At 37.6% G+C, this 19,819-nt stretch overlaps 1 protein-coding gene across 1 annotated transcript in view; it reads left to right on the top strand.

Moving 5' to 3' along the window:
* DNAI3 (dynein axonemal intermediate chain 3) overlaps window positions 1-19,819 on the top strand; it is an 82,410-nt gene that overhangs the window by 21,765 nt on the left and 40,826 nt on the right. Inside the window, exons 4-8 of the mRNA XM_067712919.1 lie at window positions 1,168-1,349; window positions 1,944-2,048; window positions 4,628-4,777; window positions 5,832-6,031; window positions 11,389-11,505. Coding sequence (XP_067569020.1) covers window positions 1,168-1,349; window positions 1,944-2,048; window positions 4,628-4,777; window positions 5,832-6,031; window positions 11,389-11,505 — 754 coding nt within the window. The remainder of the gene's footprint in view (window positions 1-1,167; window positions 1,350-1,943; window positions 2,049-4,627; window positions 4,778-5,831; window positions 6,032-11,388; window positions 11,506-19,819) is intronic.

Raw genomic sequence — 19,819 nt, forward strand, 5'->3', positions numbered from 1 at the left:
CAATACAGGTTTGATAGAGCCTAAGATGGTGATAATACCTTTGAACCAATAATTTCACTTTTACAACCTATCCTGGGAAAATAATTTGAAAAAGAACAGATACATGTATATGTATAACTGAAAAAAAAATATGAACTGCTATTTTCAACTGTCATTCAGGCCATTTCTGTACATTCTCATCATATATAACTGTCTTGGTTCTTACGCTTTTGTTATTCATTAGATCTTAAGTATTAGTTTTGAGAATTTGACCTTTGTCTTCTTTCAGATTTAAAATATAATGTTAAACCACACACAAAATTTTTTTTTAAAACCTAAGAAAATAATTTGAAATGTGATAAAAGTTTATAAACTATATATTTGTTTGTAGAGTTATTTATAATCACTAGAAACAAATGAGAAAAAATGTAATGCTTACCAACAACAGAACAGTTAAAAATTATGCTATAGAATTACATTAATTTAAAATGATACATTAGAAAAATTATATAATGTCGTAGTAAAATTCTAGTGACATAATAGTAAGTATGAAAGGCAGGATTTAGAATTTCATTTAAGATACTATATATGGAGTGACTAGAAGGAAATAGAGCAAACGATTAATAGAGGTTCTCTCTTGAGAGATAGAATTATGGGGAATTGTTATTTTCATCTTTTTATCTTTTTGACATTAAAAAATTTTTTTATTTTATATTGGAGTATAATTGATTTACAATGCTGTGTTAGTTTCAGGTGTACAGCAAAGTGATTCAGTTATACATATATCTATTCTTTTTCAGATTTTTTTCCCATTGAGGTTATTATAGAATATTGAGTACAGTTCCCTGTGCTATACAGTAGGTCCTTGTTGGTTATCTATTTTAAGTATAGTAGTGTGTATATGTCAATTCCAAACTCCCAGTTTATCCCTCCCTGCTGTCACATTTCCCCTTTTGTAACGATACGTTTGTTTCCTAAGTCTGTGAGTCTGTTTCTGTTTTGTAAATAAGTTCATTTGTTGACATTTTTTATAATGGATAAACTTACTTTAAAAATATGAACAATGATTTTAAAGTCTTTTAAAATTTTAACCAAGGCAATTATTTAAAGCAAACAATTGCATGTTTCTTAGTGTTAATATTTTAAATGGTTATATTTAATGTCCAAATTCCACTTTGCCTTTCCCAGGTCATCCAGAAATTTATCCTTTAGTGTTAACTAGCAAGACCCAGGAGATATTTAACTGCAGAATAGATGAAGATGTCACAGATGAACAACCTTATAAACTTATCAGAAAAGAAGATATTTTTGCAGACTTTGAAAACAGAGCTGCAGTATCTGATTTCTACCCAGTCAAAAAAATTATTCAGGTAAGTACAGTATCCCTCTTTATTTTTCAGTCCTACCTCAAGAGGTTCCTGATACATAATCACAAAAGTTGGAGAGATTTCTGAGTTCAAATCTGGCATTTCCCATTACTTTGGGCAAATGCTAGCTTGCCCATCCCTCCTTGGGAATCCTTCTTGATGACCCTTTGTGAAAAGCGAACTCCTATCTGTGACATTTTGTCTTACTCCACACCCAGAAAAGCTCATCCTTGCCCAATTTTAGCTAGAAAGGGAACCTACCCTTATTTTCCCATACTGCTTTAATTGTTTAATTCATAATTTTAGTCCTGATTTGTCCGCAAACATGCTACAGAGCACAATACCAAATAAAAGGAATGCTTCCTTTTTTTCCTGTTAGAAATAAAATTGCATGGTAAGTTTCCCTGGATGCATTGTGTTTTAAGAGCGTTTGTAAGTTAATAAAATAACTTTGCAATTTGAGGTTATTAACCATAGGTTAGCACTATGGTTATCTTCTATGATTGATTGATCAAAGAAATATTAATTTTGTGTCAAATCTGAATAAACTGAGTGACTACTGAACATTAACCTTCTGTTTTGATTATATTTTTGTAGGAATATCCTGGAGATGAGCTTCTCCTTGTTTACGACAAAGACTTCAAATATGGGCTTAACTTTTATCTTATTGGAACTGAAGAGGGCAAGGAAAACTATTTAAATGTAAGCACACCCTAAGCAATCTGTTGATTGTCAGAAGGAAGCAGTACCTCTGGGGGAACCCCAGACATGGTCATGATTATTCTCGTTCAGCTCTGATTCCCTGGGGCCTAGAGTAGGTGGGCTAAGGGTGAGCTAACTCAGACAACTCAGGGTAGCAGATACTCTACTTATTTGCCCTTCATTTACCCAGTGGGACTGGAAACAACAAATCTGGAGTACCACTGCTCTCGGCCATTCCTTGGCCCATATTCCTGCTTCTTCTCTTGCCATCACCATGACTTTGGGTAAGCTACTGAACCTCTCATCTGCAAAACGGTGGCACCAATAGGGCTGTTGTGAAGATTAAATGGGCTGATGCAGGTAAAGCCCTTTGTATAGTGCCTGGCACAAAGCTAAGTGCTCCATAAATTTTTGCTATGATTATTTAAAAGCAAAATTTTTAAAGGACAACTTGGTCAGTGGGCAATTGAGGGGAACAGGGTGTCAAAGATAAGCAGAATATAAAAGAATGGTAGTTTCCAAGGAAAGGAAGTCAGTTCACCTTCGGAATGTTGCGTTCCAAGTGGTCATGAAAGGCAGCAGGTTTCTGACACTTGCCTTCCGGTCTGGCATCCTCATGGGGAGGTTTGGTCAAACTGAGGGAGACAGAGGGGTTTGTGTGGTTGTCCAATAAGCAAGAAAAATAAAGGAAAGCCATAGAATTTTAAAATATCGAACACTTTTTACATTTGAAATAATTTCTCAGTTAGCCTTAACATTTTCAGTTTTATTTTTATGATTGCTTTACTCTGTGTTTTAATTTTTTTATTATGGTGAAATATTTCAAGTGTATAGAAAAGCACAGATGATGAAACAAATATCTATACAGTCACCACTCAGAATTAACAAATGTTAATATTTTATCATATTTACTTCAAATTCTTTTGAAAGGAAAGAAAATATAAGAGATAATGTTTTACTGCCTCTTATATCCTCCTTAATTCAATTTTTCTAACTTCTCTCTATAAGGAACTATTTTTCTAAGGTTGTTATATAGTCTTCTGTCCATGGTTTCATACTGTTACCATGCATGTATGCTCCACAAATGCTCCACTTTATTGTTTCTTTCATTTAAATTTTATATAAAATTGTATTATACAACTTGTTTTGCAACTTTTGTTTTTCACCAAATTGTAAAATTCTAGGATCTATTCATGTTGATATGTTTAAAATCATATACATGTAGATTGAGTTTGTTCATTGCAACTGTTTTATGAGATTTTTATCTTCTGACTATACCAAAATGTATCAACCCTTTTCCCTATTGATATTCATTTGGTTGCCCATTTTTTCACTATCATGAATAAAGTAGCAGTGAACATCTATATATCTATATATGTACCTGTATCTATATCTTTATCTGTCTGTATATCTTCTTGTGGACATCTTGGTTTAAAAAACATTTGCTCTTTATAATTTAACGGATATCATATTTATTCATACATATAATCCTCTCATCAGAAAAACATTTCATTAAATCAGAGAAAATTAGTTTTATATTTTATCAAGTTTTAGCATTCCATATTCTTAAACGCATACAGTAAATGCTTTTTTCTTACCACACATCTTTTCCTTTTTTTCCTCTCCCCTCTTGATTCTTTCATCTTCTTTATATACATATATATATATATATATATATATATCCTTGATCTCTTTCTTTTTTGTCATTCTTCCTTTTTTTTTTTTACATAGTTTCCCTCTCATAGTTGAAAAGCATGAACCAACAAAGAAGAAAAATAATAAGAGCTTAACAAATTTATATAAAAGCAAAGTTTATTGCAAAATATACATGTGTAATTATAACCTAAATTTGGTAATATGTATATATATTTGCTGAACTTATCTCTTTTTTATTAATTGAAGTGTAGTTGATTTACAATGTTGTGTTAGTTTCAGGTGTACAGCAATGTGATTCAGTTTTATATACATATGTATATATATGTATATATATATTCTTTTTCAGATTCTTTTCCCTTATAGGTTATTACAAAATACTGAGTAGAGTTCCCTGTGCTATACAGTAGGTCCTTGTTGGTTATCTGTCTTATATACAGTAGTGTGTATATGTTAATCCCACCTCCTAATTTATTCCTCCCCCCTTTCCCTTTGGCAGCCATAGGTTTTTTTCTGGTAATATATTTTATTTTATTTTTTAATATATTATTTTTAAAACTTTTATTATTATTTATTTTATTTATTTATTTTTGGCTGCATTGGGTCTTTGTTGCTGCGTGCGGGCTTTCTCTAGTTGGGGTGAGTGGGGCCTACACTTCGTTGCAGTGCGCGGGCTTCTCATTGCGGTGGTTTCTCTTGTTGCAGAGCGTGGGCTCTAGGCGTGCGGGCTTCAGTTGTGGCTCACGGGCTCTAGAGCTCAGGCTCAGTAGTTGTGGCGCACGGGCTTAGTTGCTCCGCGACACGTGGGATCTCCCCAGCCCAGGGCTCGAACCTGTGTCCCCTGCGTTGGCAGGCGGATTCTTCACCACTGCGCCACCAGGGAAGCCCTGGTAATATATTTTAGAATCCTATTTATTTTATTGCAGCCTCCAGAAGTTCCAGAAGAGCAAGAAGAATGTAAAGAGCATATTCCTGAAGACATATATATTTATAAGCCACCTATCTCTAAACCATGGGTTTCTCTGGGCAGTGAAAAAGAAATTGAGGAAGAATCGGTTAAAGAATCCACAAAAGAGGTAAGCAGCTTGAATATGATGTCTAGCCGTCACCTCCCTATAGCTGAGCAACACGTATTCCCGAGGGATCAGTGTGGTTTGCTGTGTTTGCTGCAGGGATATGGCTTTTTTTGATAGAAGAATGGTCACTGTCTTAGGGGGGTGTTATGGGCTGGACTGTGTCTCCCTCCAAAAGATAAGTTGAAGTCCTAAACCCCAGTACCTCAGAAAGGAAATGAGGGGAGTTTTATCCAATACGGCAGGCGTCATTATAAGAAGACGCTCCTGTGAAAACATAGAGACACAGGGAGGATGCCATGGAAGACGGAGGCAGAAATTGGAGTGATGTATCACAAGCCAAGCAACACCTAGGATTGCTGGCCATCACATCAGAAGCTGGGAGCAGGCAGGGAACAGATTCTGCCTCAGAAGGAACCAACCCTCCAACACCTTAGTTCAGACTTCCAGCCTCCACAACCAAGAGAGAATAAATTCCTGTTGTTTTAAGTTACCTAGTCTGTGGTATGTGGTTACAGCAGCCCTAGGAAACTAACCAAGTGGCATTCCCAGATCATCCCCTGAGAGGAGCAATCGTGTGCAAGTGATTTATTATGAAAGGGCCCCATAAGAGAATAGGAAAGCAGCAGGACCGAGACAGAAGCCCTGCAAGGGTGCACTCTCAGACAAAACTCTGGCAGAGTGAAGGCTTCAGCCTGCACCTCTAGGGAGCTCTGGAGTGTAAATTATACCTCAGAGTTGTCCCAAACGGAAGCAAAAGAGATGGGCTTCCATATGTCTCCCATCAGTCCATTGCTGGCCTGGATATAAACTTCCAGTCACTTCCTGTTCTTTGTACCTTCAGGCAAAGTGGTCCTGGTAGCTCTAGAGCATCCTCCACAGAAGAGAGGTAGGTGGCTGGTGGCTGTGGGAACAGAGAGCAAAAGGACCTGGAAAGGTGCACAGAAAGTACACAAAGGGGTCCAAGAGGATGTGGGCAGAGCACCAGTGTTATCGACCACACATCATTTTTCTCCAGAGACTCGACTGTTTCCTGTACTGCTTACATGTGTTGCAGATTACATATATGATTTCTCGAAAACGAAGTGAATTTGGTGCCCCAGTTAAGTTCAGTGACCAGAATGCTTCCAGTGTAAAAGATGCCTATATTGAATGTACAGCCTACCCAGATAAAAAGTTTACCCTTAAGCAACTTGAGAGAGATGTTGGCATGCAAGTAGTCCCCAAAATCAAGGACACAAGTACTCAGACAAGATGGTAAGTATGTGATGAATTTATATGTATTTTCAAAGGCAATTGTGGTAAAATCCAGCAACATCCATGATTACTTTGAGAGATCTGTATAATAGAAATGCATTGACAGTGATGCTAGATCTCCACAGAGTAATTCAGCTCAAGATCTAATTATAGGCAACAATACCTTTTAACAATCTTACTAGGAAAATGAAATACAAGTATATAAGACTGTAAAGATTATGAAGTGGGAAAATGAGCAATGCTGTTAATAACTGTAGTACTTCTCTCAGAGAAGGGGACCTGGTCATCTCATCTGAAATATGACCATTGCCTTCTAACTTGTCTATTCTACTGCCTAAGTGATCATTCTTACGTACCAAATCAGGTTGTTTTACTTCACTACTGCCCAAATCTCTTCCATGTCTCTCCATCTCATCCAGAGCCGTTAGGATGACATATAAGGTCCTCCTTCCTTCATGACAAGGCACTGTCTGCCTGTCCAGCCCTGTTCCCAAGCAAGCCCTCTGTGCTCTAGCCTATGAGCTACTTCCAGCTCCCAGAATACCTGCTCTCCCATGTTTTCCTGCCTTTGCCCTTGCTATTCCTCTGCATAAAATGCCCTTCACTACCTTACCCACCCCTCTTCACCCTTTAAGTTCCAGTTCAGTACCCCCTCCTCTATGATTTCCTAGAAACTCCAGGTAGAGCTGATCACTCTCTCCTCTGGGTTCCCACTAGAGCTTAGAGGTATCTTTACTGTAGTACTGATGACCCATATTTTATTCATCTGCTCACCTGTCTGCCTTAGATCCTGAGCACTTTGAGACTACAAATGATTAATTAAATTTGTAATTTAATTAAAATTTATCCAGTGAATGAATTGATGTAAAATTGATTGCTGAGGGAATGTTTTGGGGACTTGAGCTCGGCTTTGAATGTTGTATAAATCTGAAGACATATTTAGGTAATCTATGCATATTTTTTAGGATTAAAAATGTTATTTTGAAATAATTTTAGATCTATAAAAGATAAGCTACAAATGTTGAATATGATTTGGAGACATAAAGGGAAAACATCCCAGATTTTTTTAAATGACCTGAACATCTAGGGGGTGGGATGAACAGAGTCTGCATGGGACCACAAGGTGACCAGCCTGAGTAGCGTGGAGGGAGCAGCAGAGACAAGCAGATTCTCTGTGGCAGACAATAGGGAATTTTGGCAAGGTCTGAAGCAAGGGAGAGGCAAGATTAAAGCTATTAAAGTAAGATGAGCCAGGCAGTATGTATTGGAGTGCAGAGGGAAAAAAAAAAAACCGGGAGTTGAGGAGATTGGCCAAATGGGAATCTACTGTAACTAAACCAGGTAAAGTAAGATGGTGTCAGCAAACCAAGAAGAGACGGTGAAGAGGAGACATGTATAAATACAAAATGCTGTAACTCCCATCATTAAAGCCAACAAACAAAAAACTGTTTCAACCTTTCTGGCTATTAGCTACTTTCTCTGCTTTTTTTTTCTTTTTCTTTTTAACAACAAAACTCCTCACAGCAGTTTTTCACATTCTCTAGTTGCACCTTCTCTTCCATTCTGCCTTGAGCCCACTCTAGTCTTAACAAGGTCACCAAAGACCTGCAGTGGTCTGATCGCCTAATCCCATTTTCAGACACCCTCTTTCTCCGCTTCTCATCAGTATTTAACATGGTTGACTATTTCTCCTTCTTGGCTTATGGGCAATACTCAGTGTACCCCTCCTAACTCACTGGCAGCTGCTTCTCAGTCTCTTTTACTTGATCCTTCTCCTTCCGATTTCTAAATATTAAAGGACCCCAAAGCTAACTCCTTTTGATGTTTTCTCTAACTACGCTTAATCCCTGGGTGAATTTATTCATTCCTGTGGTGTTACCTATTATCTGTTTGCTGGTGGCTCCCAAATCTATACCTTCAAGCTCAGTCTCTCCCCTGAACTCTACACTCATATATTCATATGCTTCCTTAAGTATCTAATAGGTGTTTCAAAGTTAACACGCCCAACAACAAACTTTTGATTTTCTATTTTCGTACCTGAAACTCCCTGAATCTTCCTCATCTCAGTACATGGCACTGATCTTCTTGTAATTACTCAGACCCCAAACCTTGAATTTTCTTGGGTCTATCTTCAAAACATATTCACTGCTATCACCTTGGTTCAAGCCATGATCGTCTCTTGCCTAGATTACTGGAATGCACCCTAACTGGGCTTTCTCCATCCATCCTTTCCCTCCTACATTCTGTTCTTCATAGAAGAGCCAGACTAATCCTGTTAAAATGCAAGTCATATCATGTCACTGACAAAAACCCTCCTATGGCTTCCCATCCTGAAGGAACCTACAAGGCTTCATGTGATCTAAATTCCATCTGCCCCTCTACCCTTATTTCCCACAATTCCCCTGGTTCATCCATTCCAGCCCCACTGGCTTCCTTGTTCCTTGAATTCACCAAGCATTGTCTCTCTTCTCTCACCTTCGCCTCACCACCACTTAGAACTGAAGCTCCATGAGACTGGAACTTTGTCTATTTTGTTTACTTCTATATCCCCAACTCCTAGGACAGTTCCTGGCACATATTTATTAAATGGAGGGGGAAAAGGAACCAAGGAAGGGAAGGAGGAGGAGAATGATCAAGTTAAGGAAGAATGTGCAGCGTCACTGACTTGAGTTCAATGTTTAGAGAAGAGCCATGAAATATACAGTGAGAGAGGCTGTGACCAGGAGAATCTTGGGTCCTCAGTGTGGACCACAGTACAAAACATGATTTTCATATCTCTGTGAACCAAAGGATCAGGAACCATTAAAATGTAATGTTAAAGTTAGAGCACATGTACCTAGATACCAGCGGTCAGGACAAGACATGGGTCAGAAACCGGGGAGGCAGATAGACAGACAGGCCAAACCAAAAGAGATGACGAGAAAGACAAGGATTGGTAGTCAAGTCTTGGCAGAGAATTAGGACATCAAAGATCATTAAACACCAAGAAGTGAGGGTAAGACAGGAAAGAGAGAGGTGATTCGTTAGTACAAAAGAAACTTAGATTTTGAGAAAAATTTCTTAGTCAAGACAACTAGAGATTTCTATTTCTCTACCAGGTTGCAGAAAAGTGAAAAGAATGAGTCAGCCAAGGTAGACTCACGAGGTAGACTCAGAAAGGGAGAGTGAACTTCTAACAACAGGGACCCTAACCACAGGACTCTAGATTTATTAGACTCTCAATGAATGTTGACTGATAATGATGAACAGTTGTTTCTATGTAGATGGAGGATTTAGCGGCAGGTCTTGACCCACAAAGTGGGGTGGTGGGGGGGAGTAAATCAAAGGGAATTCAAATGGTTCAAATCCAGGTGACTTGGGAGAATGCTCGTACCACTTACTAAGATCAGAAATTAGGTGGAAAAGATGGGATATATGATTGTGATGGAAGAAGTAAAAAAACAAAATCAAAGATGAGGTTCAAAGAGTAATGACAATGAAAGCAAATGTTTACAGTGTTCTTACCACATACCAGGCATTCTTCTAAGAATCAATACTTTGCACATATCAACTCAATTAATCCTCACAACTGCCCTCTGAGGTAGGCACCATTCCATTTTACAAATAAGGAAACTAAGGCAAAAAGAGGTTAAAAATGAAAGCTCAATGTTTAGAACATAATTTAAATTTAAAGCAATAATGAATAGATCTGCTGAGAAACAACAAAACAAATCACATTTTAAAAAATAAGAGTGACTCAGTCATATTGCTACTTTGATGAAACCACCAGGCACCATATAATTTCTTACTTAATCCTACCTGGAGGGTACTAGTGTGGGATAGAAAATTAAAGGTGACGCTAAGATCTGAACCCAAGTCTCTGGTTCCAGTACCAGCATTCTTTCTTTCCATCACTCTGTCTTCTGCCGTGGATACTGATCTAGGCAGGGAAAAAAAGAATGAATTGTTCAATTAAATATAAACGAAACTCTCTTTACCGCTCTGTTTGATTACTCTCCATTAATATACTTGCCTCTCAGAGACATTTTCCTGACATTTGTTCAACAACACAGGTTAAATACAACCTAATTTTTTTTGAGCACTTAAAATGTCCTAGGCACTGTTTTAAAAGCTTTGCATCTATTAACACATTCAATCCTTACAATGACACTGTGAGCTAGGGACTTTCAGAATTTCTTTTAGGGATGAAAAGCCAGGCACAGAGAGGTTAAATAATTAGCTCAGGGTCACATAGGTAGTAAGTGATAGAACCAGGCTTCAAAGCCAGGCAGCCTGTCACCAGAGTGCACTCTCTTAAGGACTTGCCATATGATCTTTCTACAGCCCCACACCCTAAGATCAAGGAGCTCACTCAGTCTAGTGGGTGAGACTCACAAAGCCCAGAGGTACAATACAATGTGTTGTGTTCAGGGGTGGAGGTGAACACTGAGAGTGGACTGGATGCAATAAGTTTTCTCCCAGAGATGGTGCTGCCATTACTGCCAAAATGTAACTTGTTCCAGGTTTTGTATATTTAGAGCAGAGTTTCTCAACCTCAACACTACCGGCTGGATAATTCTCTGTTGTGGGAGAGCTGCCTTATGCACTCTAGCATCCCTGGGCTCTACCCTCTAGATGCCAGGAGCTCTTCCCAGTTGTGACAGCCAACATTGTTTCCAGACATTACCAAGTATTCCTGGATTGAGAAGATGGAACAGGATCGCACTGGTTGAGAAACACTGATTTAATGAAATGAAGAAAGAATGATACACAAATGTGACAAAATGTTAATAATTAATGAATCTGGGTAAAGAATGTATGGGAATTTCTTATACCCTTCTTACAACTTTTCTGTAAGTTTAAAATGATAGCTAAATATATATATTTTTTTTTAATGCTGCTCTTCCTTTGAAGATACAGCTTGAATAGTTTTTATTTATTTATTTTTTTTGCGGTACGCGGGCCTCTCACCGCTGTGGCCTCTCCCGTCGCGGAGCACAGGCTCCGGACGCGCAGGCTCAGCGGCCATGGCTCACGGGCCCAGCCGCTCCGCGGCATGTGGGATCTTCCCGGACCGGGGCACGAACCTGTGTCCCCTGCATCGGCAGGCGGACTCTCAACCACTGCCCCACCAGGGAAGCCCTAAATATTTTTTTTTACAATAAAGAGCTTGTTGATTATGTCAAAGAGAAATTCACAAATAGTTAGAATGGCAGCCAACATCAATTGTCTAGGATAAAGAAAGAATTCAATATATAGAATTTAAGTATAAAATAATATCCTAATATTGTCACAGAGAAAAATCTTTGCCCTGTTATGACCTATATTTGCTTGTCTTTGATCTAACTTTTAGTGTTCGATTTCTTTCAATATATTAGGACATATCCCAAAAATGCTACTACGCAATATTATCCAAGAGAATTTTCGGAAGAAGAAAAAGACGCACTGGGACAATCAAAGACTTTGACTGAGTTTCTTAACAATGTGTCTATAAGGTAAAAATTGTATATTAAATTTAAAAAACATAAAATGTATATGTTTCCTTATAATAAGAGGTCTGAAAAAACAACTCTGTACCTGGTGTACAGATAGAAAGTATGAAGACAGTTATCAGATACGCATGAGCATGTGACACATTCTATAGATTCTCAGTCTTTCTTTCCCTTCTATTGCTAAGCAACATGCTAGACCTTCTAAGCTAGGGCCACACCAAACAGTGTCAGCCTGGAAGGTGTATATAGTTGAACATGTGAGGATGTTTTCCTAACGGAAAATTAACATTTATTTACCATGGTTTCCCTTATTTAAGTCTTTTTCTTCACTCCTCAGTCCCCTTCTTAGCTTCATTGATTTTTACAGGATGACAAAGGTGAGGATGTTGTGGATGTTGAGGATATCATTACCATGATGCTAGGAATTTACAAAAATACCTTTTAAATAAGAATCTGAGGTCAGTTCATATGTAATTTTTGGATATGTCACCTTATCTCTAATTCCTGTGTTGCTGCCACTCTTACTGGCCCTGAAAGAGAAGTGTCTTTAAAATGCCCCCTACACTCATATTCAGGCCCTAAGCAGACCCTGGGGACTTCTAAACCAGAGAAAGAGTTTGAAGGTCTCATCAAGTTGATATCAGAGTTCAGGTAAGTGGAGCCAATGGTGGACATGTCTACCAGTTGTACGATTGGTTACCATTTCTTCCCAAAATTAAAGATTTGGTAGACAAGTGCATATACAGCCCAAGTTAAGCTCTTCTATTTTTATTTTTAAGAAAACATTTTAAGACTAAATATCTTGAAAATTCCTTGTGACGACCTAGAGGGGTGGGATGGAGGAGGGTGGGAGAGAGGCCCAAGAGGGAGGGGGATATAGGTATACATATAGCTGATTCACTTTGTTGTACAGCAGAAACTAACACAACATTGTAAAGCAATTATAATCTAATAAAGATGTTAAAAAAAAAAGAAAAGGAAATTCCAACAACTCTCAAAAGTTACCTATGCCTAGAGAGAATCTGGTTCAAAAATTCACTAATTACTCAAAGAGAGCTTATTAACTATTTGCCACTCACTTACAGCATGTGTGCTATAGTTTTTCCTATGTAGACAATTAGAAAGAAACCAGAAAACCTGAGGTTTCTTTTCCTCATATCAAAATTAAGTAATTATTAAAATTTTTCCTAAGAACATTAAAAATGAGAAGTCTGTCTATGTACAATCAATTTCAAGGGAATAAATGGTCTATAGCCAATTCTCAATTATCTACATTGTGTATTATCTTTATTTATTTTTTTAATATTTATTTATTTGGCTTCATCGAGTCTTAGTTGCGGCAAGCCGGATCTTTGTTGCAGCACGCGGGCATGGGGGATCCTTAGTTGCAGCATGCATGTGGGATCTAGTTCCCTGACCAGGGATCCAACCCAGACCTCCTGCATTGGGAGCATGGACTCTTAGCCAATGGACCACCAGGGAAGTCCCTGTATTATCTTTAGACGTGGGCTTTTATTCTTCCCTTTCAATTGCCAAGCTTATAAGGAGAGGGATGGTGAACAGCTTCATAATTCCCTCCTTGAGATGTGGGAAGGAGGAGCCAGAACTATAAGAAGAAAGAGGAAAATTGGTACAGGAATTTTAACAGCATTGGCCAAGAATAAATAAGACACCACATTTACATCACAGCCATGCTTCCCACTCTAGAACTGTTTAAGGTTTACTTAATTTTTTAAGATTAGAATAAGCCTTGTTTTGTTCTGGAAGAGAGCTCTTTTAGAAATGAGTTCTTTCCTTCTCATAGAGTTTTGTCCAGAACAAACCTAAGGCAAGGATTATTTGCAAAAGAAGAAAATGATCTGAGAGGAGAGAGAGAAACTTCAAGAGGATTCTCAAAGCAACTAAGAAACGTTCATTTGGGGGTTAAAAACACAGTGATACCCATGGGCTTTCACTCAGACAACAAGCTTTGCCAGCCTCCAGTTCATCTCTCTCAGGAACCACGTGGGAGAGTGCACCAAAATCAAGAAACAGGAAACCAGAGAAAAGGTGCTGTCTTCACTTCTCCCTTGTGAAGACAGTTCAGGCTGAAACAGAAAGAAGTGATTTTGAAAATGCTAACAAATGCTTCTACTTGAAACTGGGCTTAAACCTTGAAGCTCCGGGTTGTTCATAGGGTTTTTCAGGGTTGTTCAAACACAGGGTTGTTCAAACTTTAATGTGCATATGAACCACCTGGGCATCTTGTTAAAATGCAGGTTCTGACTAAGTAGGTCTGGGGTGGAGCCTGCTGCTTTGCATTTCTAACAGCTCCAGGTCATGCTGATGCTGCCGGTCCAAGGAAATGCATCTAGTTTGAAAGATGAAGTACAAGAAGAATTCAGACCAAAGAGTATTCAATTACGCAGTGAATGGTAGTGTAATGATTAATGACACAGGTATTAAATGGTACCCTTATTTAATATGTTAGGAATATCTATTAGGATACTTACTGCTTATATTTAATTATCTAAATAAAGGGTTTTTTTTCTTATTTTAGGAAATTCACAATTGAAAACCACTTTCAACTTACTATATTTATTAAAAAACCAAGTTGCTTAGACTTTCAGTCATTAGGGTAAAACCTTGGGTGGCATTCTAATTATGGGAAGGCTCCTAGAGGCCTTGGGAGGGGGCTGAGCTTTCAAGCCTAAACATATAAAGGGACAATAAACATTATAGTAACTTATAAAACAGGAACTTGTCAAGCCAAGTTCCCTAGACTAAGAAGAGCACCAAGATTGTTTTTTAAAAGAGCAACGTTAGTATTTTTAGCAGGATAATTCTTCATTTTAGGGACTGTCTTATGCATTGTGGGAGGTTTAGTAATAGAATTAAAAACATTAGCACCTCCCAGACACTGTGACAGCTAAAACCACCACCACCACCCACCACCGCACACACACACACACACACACACACACACACACACACTTCTAAGTTCCAAATCTCCCCTTAAGAATCTCTTATTTGTTGTTTTAAATTGTATATAGTATAATTATTATATATATTAATATAATAATCATATATATTTAAATACAATAATTAGTATACATGATCATTTGGTACTGAATATGGCTAAGAAAATTGCCTTTTCTATCAGTTTGGAGTTTTCAAAAAGCAAATGAGATCAAGTTCAAAGTGGAAGTTTACTGAGAAGTTCACTGTGAAAAATAAAGGGAAGGGAAGCAAGATTGAACAGGGAGAGCTTCAGACAAACTCTCAGCCAACACAACAGGGAGCTGCAGAGGAAGACGACCTGTTGGAGGTGTCCTGCCAGGGACAGAACTGGCAGGCCCTTGTGCCCACAGCGGCCATGCTCAGTCTTTTTTTTAACATCTTTATTGGAGTATAATTGCTTTACAATGTTATGGTAATTTCTGCTCTATAACAAAGTGAATCAGCTATACGTATACATGTATCACCATATCCCCTCCCTCTTGCGTCTCACTCCCACCCTCCCTATCCCACCCCTCTAGGTGGACACAAAGCACGCAAAGCACCGAGCTGATCTCCCTGAGCTATGCAGCTGCTTCCCACTAGCTATCTATTTTACATTCGGTAGTGTATATATGTCAATACCACTCTCTCACTTCGTCCCAGCTTACCCTTCCCCCTCCCCATGTCCTGAAGTCCATTCTCTACATCTGAGTCTTTATTCCTGTCCTGCCATTAGGGTCTTCAGAACCTTTTTTATTTTTTTTTTAGATTCCATATATATGTGTTAGCATACAGTATTTGTTTTTCTCTTTCTGACCTACTTCACTCTGTATGACCAACTCTAGGTCCGTACACCTCACTACAAATAACTCAATTTTGTTTCTTTTTATGGCTGAGTAATACTCCATTGTATATATGTGCCACATCTTGTTTATCCATTCATCTGTTGATGGACACTTGGGTTGTTTCCAAGTCCTGGCTATTGTAAATAGTGCTGCAATGAACATTGTGGTACATGAATCTTTTTGAATTATGTCTTTCTCAGGGTATATGCCCAGTAGTAGGATTGCTGGGTCATATGGTAGTTCTATTTTTAGGTTTTGAAGGAACCTCCATACTGTTCTCCATAGGGGCTGTATCAATTTACATTCACACCAACAGTGCAAGAGGGTTCCCTTTTCTCCACACCCTCTCCAGCATTTATTATTTGTAGATTTTTTGATGATGACCATTCTGACTGGTGTGAGGTGACACCTCATTGTAGTTTTGATTTGCATTTCTCCAATGGTTAGTGATGTTGAGCATCCTTTCATGTGTTTGTTGGCAATCTGTATATCTTCTTTGGAGAAATGTTGATTTAGGTCTTCTGCCCATTTTTGGATTGGGTTGTTTGTTTTTTCGATATTGAGCTGCATGAGCTGCTTGTATATTTTGGAGATTAATCCTTTTTCATTTGCTTTGTTTGCAAATACTTTCTCCCATTCTGAGGGTTGTCTTTTCATCTTGTTTATGGTTTCCTTTGCTCTGCAAAAGCTTTTAAGCTTCATTAGGTCCCATTTGTTTATTTTTGTTTTTATTTCCATTTCTCTAGGAGGTGGGTCTAAAAGGATCTTGCTGTGATTTATGTCATAGAGTGCTCTGCCTATGTTTTCCTCTAAGAGTTTTATAGTGTCTGGCCTTACATTTAGGTGTCTAATCCATTTTGAGTTTATTTTTGTGTATGGTGTTAGGAAGTGTTCTAATTTCATTCTTTTACATGTAGCTGTCCAGTTTTCCCAGCACCACTTATTGAAGAGGCTATCTTTTGTACATTGTATATCCTTGCCTCCTTTGTCATAGATTAGTTGACCCTAGATGCATGGGTTTTTCTCTGGGATTTCTATCCTGTTCCATTGGTCTATATTTCTTTTCTTGTGCCAGGACCATACTGTCTTGATTACTGTAGCTTTGTAGTATAGTCTGAAGTCAGGGAGCCTGATTCCTCCAGCTCCGTTTTTCGTTCTCAAGATTGCTTTGGCTATTCAGGGTCTTTTGTGTTTCGACACAAATTGTGAAATATTTTGCTCTAGTTCTGTGAAAAATGCCATTGGTAGTTTGATATGGATTGCACTGAATCTGTAGATTGCTTTGGGTAGTATAGTCATTTTCACAATGTTGATTCTTCCAATCCAAGAACGTGGTATATCTCTCCATCTGTTTGTATCACCTTTAATTTCTTTCATCAGTGTCTTATAGTTTTCTGCATACAGGTCTTTTGTCTCCTTAGGTAGGTTTATTCCTAGGTGTTTATTCTTTTTGTTGCAATGGTAAATGGGAGTGTTTCCTTAATTTCTTTTTAAGATTTTTCATCATTAGTGTATGGGAATGCAAGAGATTTCTGTGCATTAATTTTGTATCCTGCTACTTTACCAAATTCATTGATCAGGTCTAGTAGTTTTCTGGTAGCATCTTTAAGATTCTCTTTGTATAGTATCATGTCATCTGCAAACAGTGACCATTTTCCTACTTCTTTTCTGATTTGGATTCCTTTAATTTCTTTTTCTTCTCTGATTGCTGTGGCTAAAACTTCCAAAACTATGTTGAATAAGAGTGGTGAGAGTGGGAAACCTTGTCTTGTTCCTGACCTTAGTGGAAATGGTTTCAGTTTTTCACCATTGAGAATGATGTTGGCTGTGGGTTTGTCATATATGGCCTTTATTATGGTGAGGTAAGTTCCCTTAATGCCTACTTTCTGTAGGGTTTTTATCATAAACGGGTGTTGAATTCTGTCGAAAGCTTTTTCTCCATCTATTGAGATGATCATATGGTTTTTCTCCTTCCATTTGTTAATATGATTTATCACATTGATTTGCATATATTGAAGAATCCTTGAGTTCCTGGGATAAACCCCACTTGATCATGGTGTATGATCCTTTTAATGTGCTGTTGGATTCTGTTTGCTAGTACTTTATTGAGGATTTTTGCATCTATGTTCATCAGAGATATTGGCCTGTAGTTTTCTTTTTTTGTGACATCTTTGTCTGGTTTTGGTATCAGGGTGATGGTAGCCTCAAGGAATGAGTTTGGGAGTGTTCCTCCCTCTGCTTTATTTTGGAAGAGTTTGAGAAGGATAGGTGTTAGCTCTTCTCTAAATGTTTGATAGAATTCACCTGTGAAGCCATCTGGTCCTGGGCTTTTGTTTGTTGGAAGATTTTTAATCACAGTTTCAATTTCATTGTTTGTGATTGGTCTGTTTATATTTTCTATTTCTTCCTGGTTCAGTCTCAGAAGGTTGTACTTTTCTAAGAATTTGTCCATTTCTTCCAGGTTGTCCATTTTTTTGGCATATAGTTGCTTGTAGTAGTCTCTCATGATCCTTTGTTTTTTCTTCAGTGTCAGTTGTTACTTCTTCTTTTTCATTTCTAATTCTATTGAATTGAGTCTTCTCCCTTTTTTCTTGATGAATCTGGCTAATGTTTTATCAATTTTGTTTATCTTCTCAAAGAACCAGCTTTTAATTTTATTGATCTTTGCTATCATTTCCTTCATTTCTTTTTCATTTATTTCTGATCTGATCTTTATGATTTCTTACCTTCTGCTAGCTTTGAGGTTTTTTTGTTCTTCTTTCTCTAATTGCTTTAGGTGTAAGGTTACATTGTACATTTGAGATGTTTCTTGTTTCTTGAGGTAGGATTGTATTGCTATAAACTTCCCTCTTAGAACTGCTTTTGCGGCATCCCATGGGTTTTGGGTCGTCATGTTTTCATTGTCATTTGTTTCTAGGTATGTTTTGATTTCCTGTTTGATTTCTTCAGTGATCTCTTGGTTATTTAGTAGTGTATTGTTTAGCCTCCATGTGTTTGTATTTTTTACAGATTTTTTCTTGTAATTGATATCTAGTCTCATAGTGTTGTGGTTGGAAAAGATACTTGATACAACTAAAATTTTCTTAAATTTGCCAAGGCTTGATTTGTGGCCCAAGATATGATCTATCCTGGAGAATGTTCCATGAGCACTTGAGAAGAAAGTGTATTCTGTTGTTTTTGGATGGAATGTCCTATAAATATCAGTTAAGTCCATCTTCTTTAATGTGTCATTTAAAGCTTGTATTTCCTTATTTACTTTCATTTTGGATGATCTGTCCATTGGTGAAAGTAGAGTGTTAAAGTCCCCTACTATGATTGTGTTACTGTCAGTTTCCCCTTTTATGGCTGTTAGCATTTGCCTTATGTATTGAGGTGCTCCTATGTTGGGTGCATAAATATTTACCACTGTTATACCTTCTTCTTAGACTGATTCCTTGATCATTATGTAGTGTCCTTCTTTGTCTCTTGTAAAAGTCTTTATTCTAAAGTCTATTTTGTCTGATATGAGAATGCTACTCCAGCTTTCTTTTGATTTACATGTGCATGGAATATCTTTTTCCATCCCCTCACTTTCAGTCTGCATGTGTCCCTAGGACTGAAGTGGGTCTCTTGCAGACAGCATATATACGGGTCTTGTTTTTGTATCCATTCAGCCAGTCTGTATCTTTTGGTTGGAGCATTTAATCCATTTACATTTAAGGTAATTATCCATATGTCTGTTCCTATTACCATTTTCTTAATTGTTTTGGGTTTGTTATTGTATATCTTTTCCTTCTCTTGTGTTTCCTGCCTAAATTCCTTTAGCATTTATTGTAAAGCTGGTTTGGTGGTGCTGAATTCTCTTAACTTTTGCTTGTCTGTAATTTCTCAGTTGAATCTGAATGAGATTCTTGCTGGGTAGAGTAATCTTGGTTGTAGATTTTTCCCTTTCATCACTTTATATATGTCCTGCCACACCCTTCTTATGGGGATTCCCTTCTATGTTATTTGTTACTTTTCCCTTGCTGCTTTTAATATTTTTTCTTTGTATTTAATTTTTGATAGTTTGATTAATATGTGTCTTGGCATGTTTCTCCTTGGATTTATCCTGTATGGGACTCTCTGTGCTTCCTGGACTTGATTGACTATTTCCTTTCCCATATTAGGGAAGTTTTCAACTATAATCTCTTCAAATATTTTCTCAGTCCCTTTCTTTTTCTCTTCTTCTTCTGAGACTTCTATAATTCGAATGTTGGTGCATTTAATGTTGTTCCAGCGGTCTCTGAGAGTGTCCTCAATTCTTTTCATTCTTTCTTCTTTATTCTGCTGTGCAGTAGTTATTTCCACTGTTTTATCTTCCAGGTCATGTATCCATTCTTCTGTGTCAATTATTCTGCTATTGATTCCTTCTAGAGAATTTTTAATTTCATTCATTGTGTTGTTCATCATTGTTTGTTTGCTCTTTAGTTCTTCTAGGTCTTTGTTAAACGTTTCTTGTATTTTCTCCATTCGAT

Source organism: Pseudorca crassidens, chromosome 2, assembly GCF_039906515.1.
Source record: "Pseudorca crassidens isolate mPseCra1 chromosome 2, mPseCra1.hap1, whole genome shotgun sequence".
Lineage (NCBI taxonomy): Eukaryota > Metazoa > Chordata > Mammalia > Artiodactyla > Delphinidae > Pseudorca > Pseudorca crassidens.